This window comes from Helobdella robusta (assembly GCF_000326865.2).
Source record: "Helobdella robusta unplaced genomic scaffold HELROscaffold_112, whole genome shotgun sequence".
Taxonomy (NCBI): domain Eukaryota; kingdom Metazoa; phylum Annelida; class Clitellata; order Rhynchobdellida; family Glossiphoniidae; genus Helobdella; species Helobdella robusta.
Genome location: NW_008703630.1, coordinates 173,702 through 177,564, shown reverse-complemented (window position 1 = coordinate 177,564; position 3,863 = coordinate 173,702). Strand labels below are relative to the sequence as shown.

At 32.4% G+C, this 3,863-nt stretch overlaps 2 protein-coding genes across 2 annotated transcripts in view; one reads left to right on the top strand and one right to left on the bottom strand.

Moving 5' to 3' along the window:
* HELRODRAFT_183610 (hypothetical protein) overlaps nucleotides 1-1,195 on the bottom strand; it is a gene marked incomplete at both ends in the record, with an annotated part of 7,986 nt that extends 6,791 nt beyond the window's left edge. The window contains one exon of the mRNA XM_009013202.1: nucleotides 1,114-1,195. Coding sequence (XP_009011450.1) covers nucleotides 1,114-1,195 — 82 coding nt within the window. The remainder of the gene's footprint in view (nucleotides 1-1,113) is intronic.
* A 2,049-nt stretch (nucleotides 1,196-3,244) lies between these two features.
* Nucleotides 3,245-3,556, top strand: HELRODRAFT_91812 (hypothetical protein; the record flags this gene model as incomplete). The annotated part of the gene is made up of 1 exon (XM_009013201.1): nucleotides 3,245-3,556. One exon carries the CDS (start codon nucleotides 3,245-3,247, stop codon nucleotides 3,554-3,556), a length of 312 nt encoding a protein of 103 aa, XP_009011449.1.
* Nucleotides 3,557-3,863: the final 307 nt, after the last annotated feature.

Sequence of the window (3,863 nt, the reverse complement as noted above, 5' to 3'; positions counted from 1 at the left end):
TTAAGAGCGTTTTGATGAGGAATTTTAAGTATTTTGTAAAATAATCCATCATTTGTCAAAAAAACGTAAAAAATGTTTTGACAAAATCTGAACAAAAGCTCAAACAATTTGACCGGAGGCCTCTACAACCAGCAATGCAAAAATGGCAAGGTCTCCACTGGACGGATAAAACAAGTCGTTCGTGGTGGTGTCAGGAGTTGAATTTTGGCAATTCATTGAAGTGATATTGTTGTTTATAAATTATTTTGAACAAACTTTGAATAAGATTGTTTTTGAGCAACTTTCATCAATTCATTGAAGTGATGTTGTTTTTGAGCAACTTAAAAGAACTGGCAGAAGAAACCACATGAAAATAAGACATGTGACGCCTACGAAACCATATCCAAATGGGAGACAACACGACTGCTTATCAGAACAGAAGGCACGAGTGGGAAAATCACAGAGCAATTGAAAATATCCTCACACACACAAACAACACTTGCTAAAAAACATACAGCACTCATGCTGCTAACTAATATATAAGAATGCCAACAAACATACAAGCTAGCAGATTGATAGACACATTTAAAAATAGAAAGATAGACACATGTAGAGGTACACATGCACATATATGTGCACATACACACGTATGCAGGTTCACATGCATTCGCCTACATACACGCATAAACAAATACTACAAAAAAGCCATAATACACACGCAGTGAAAGAAAGAAAGAGGAAAGAGAGAGAGAGAGAAGAGAGAGAGAGAGAGAGAGAGAGAGAGTAAAAACCACACGTAGTAGAGCACACATCACGCCTCCTATATTTATCAATGTTATGTCTTGAATCCGTTAAAACCAATCATGTAGTTTCAACAACCTTTTGCATTGCATTGGAATGTTCATAACACACATAACACATACATAGCATACATTTATACACTACCATACACACACATAGCATACATATACATACATATTCATTTAGTAAAATACAATACACATGTGCATATATGTATCTATGCACAGGAGAGTCCGGTGAAAATTTTTTTTTTATTTTCTTTATGCAGGACCTTTCAAAATTTGGGAAATCATTCGTAAATTAATAAAATAATTCAAAAAAATCAAATTGAACTATGCTCTAAGTCAGTGTCGGGCAACCAGTGTGCCTCGGCACACTGGTGTGCCGCGAAGAATTCTAGGTGTGCCGCGAACATTTTTGTAGGTATTTAGAACTTTTGGACTTTTGGTTAAATTTAAAAATAATGTTCCAAAAATATTTTTTATAATTTTTATTCAATTTTAATAATTTTTTTCAAAAATTTTCATATAAAAATTGAAATTAAAAAAAAGCAAATTTCATTTTATATAAAACTTATTTTGGTATTATAATTACAACCAATGGGAGGGCAAGTAAATCTAGAAGTGCACTTTTAATGTGCAATTTATAAATTTGTTAAAAGTTAATTTCGGAATATTTTTTTCAAAAACTTAACCTTCATTTACAATCTTTGTCACAGCTGTTTATTAATAGAGACTAAAAGCTACAAAGCTTGTTAAAAAAAGAAAACAAAAAAAATTTATAAATTTATTTGAAAAATTTATTCGAAGTTTTCGTCTAAGTATTGCTGTTCTCACTCACTTTTAACTCAAGGTAACTTTATTTAATTTAAACATATTTTTATTTAATTTAAACATATTTTTATTATATTTGTGTGTTTTCTAAACTCTCTCAAAACTAGATGGAGAGATTTCTAATTAGAGAAGGTGCCAGTGATAAACAAAATCAAAACGAAAATAATGAAGATAAGAAAATATTAAAATCAACTGGAAATAAGAGGAAATACGTTGAAGATTATCTCAAATATGGATTTATACCATCTGTTAATGATCCATCACTGCCGTTTTGCTTAATTTGCCTAAAAACCCTCAGCAACGAAACAATGGTGCCAAGTAAACTACTTCGACATATTGAGACAAATCATCAGGAGCAGATGAACAATCCAATAAGCTACTTTGAAAATATACGATCAAGTTTTCAAAAGCAATCAAAAAAATTCAAGAAATTTATGACCACCTCAGATGAAGCTCAAACAGCTAGTTACATGATAGCTCAACTCATCGCTCGAAAGAAGAAAGCTCACGCGGAAGCAGAGGAAATTATCTTGCCTGCTTTAAAAATTGTGGCAGGATGTATGTTAACGAATGATGCTATGGAGAAGGTTAAGAAAATTCCACTATCATCAAAAACTATTGCGAGAAGAATTGAAGATATGTCAGAAGATATTGAGTTGCAAATAAAACAATCTTTTAATGATTCATCAACAAAATGGGCTATACAGCTTGATGAAACCACAGATATTAGTAATAAAGCTCAATTGCTGGCATTTTTGAGGTTCGTCGATACAGGAAAAATTGTGAATAACTACTTTTTTTGTAAAGAATTAAAACAAAGAACGACTGGTGCGGACATTTTTGAATTAGTTGATGAAAATGTTATGAAGTATAACTTGAGATGGGAAAATTGTGTTAGCGTCTGTACGGATGGAGCTCCAGCTATGAAAGGTTCAAGAAAGGGATTGATAGCACATGTCATAAAAAAAAATCCAAATATCAAATTTGTTCACTGTATGGTTCATAGAGAAATGTTAGTGTCAAAGTCGGTTCCTCCCATCCTTGTCACAACTCTAGATGAAGTTGTCAAAGTAGTCAATTACATCAAATCAAATGCTCTTCGATCGAGAATTTTTTCAACATTTTGTGAAGCAATGGATTCCGATTATACAAATTTATTGTTTCATACTGAAGTCAGATGGTTGTCGAAAGGCAAAGTTTTAAATCGATTTATTTCAATGAAAAATGAAATAATGGCATTCATTGATAACGAAGAGATTAATTTTCCTTTCATGATGAGTGATGTTTGGTGGTTACGAGTTTCATTTTTGGGTGATATTTTCGACAAATTAAACAGCCTTAATTTAAATTTGCAAGGTGCTCAGGAGAACATTATCACTATCTCCACCAAGTTGAAAGCGTTTAAGGAAAAACTCAGCTTATGGAATTTAAACATTACTAAAGAAAACTTTGCATCTTTTCCGATGGTTCAAGAGAATCCATCAAAATCTATTATCAAAAAAGAAGTCGAAGAAACTTTGACATTACTATCCGCTTCTTTTGATAAATATTTTCCTAACTTGGACGTTGAAAAGATGGAATGGGTAGTTAACCCATTTATGCACTGTGAAATTCAACATCTGGAAGAAGAAATGCAAGAAAACTTAATTGATTTAAAAAATGATTTAGTTTTCAAAAGACTATTCACTGAACAGGAGCTATCTGAGTTTTGGTTGTGCTTAAACTCCAAATTTCCTAAACTTAGTAATGCGGCCATCGAATCATTGTTGCCATTTGGAAGTTCCTACCTGTGTGAGCAAGGTTTTTCAACACTCACAGAAATGAAGTCTAAGAAGCGCGAAAGACTTCAAATGATAGATGAGGAGATGCGCGTTTGTCTTTCACAAGTACATCCCCGTATTGATTTGATATGCTCTCAAAAACAATCGCAATGCTCGCATTGACTATGTTAATTTAATATTGAAAATTAATAAAATGTGATATATATGTTTAAATTTTTACTAGTATTTATTGTTGTATTTTAATTACCTACGAGGAAATTTATAGTGAGAAACACAGGTGCGCCGCGAAAAAAGGAAATTAAGCTTAGTGCGCCGCAACTCGAAAGAGGTTGCCCGACACTGCTCTAAGTGTTAAACTTAACCGTCAAAAGTTTGAAAATTTGTCAGTTTAACGATAAATTTTCACTATCCTAATGTGTTTGTTCTCAATTTCAGAATTCTTCGATGCAATACCATCCAAAATGTTAAA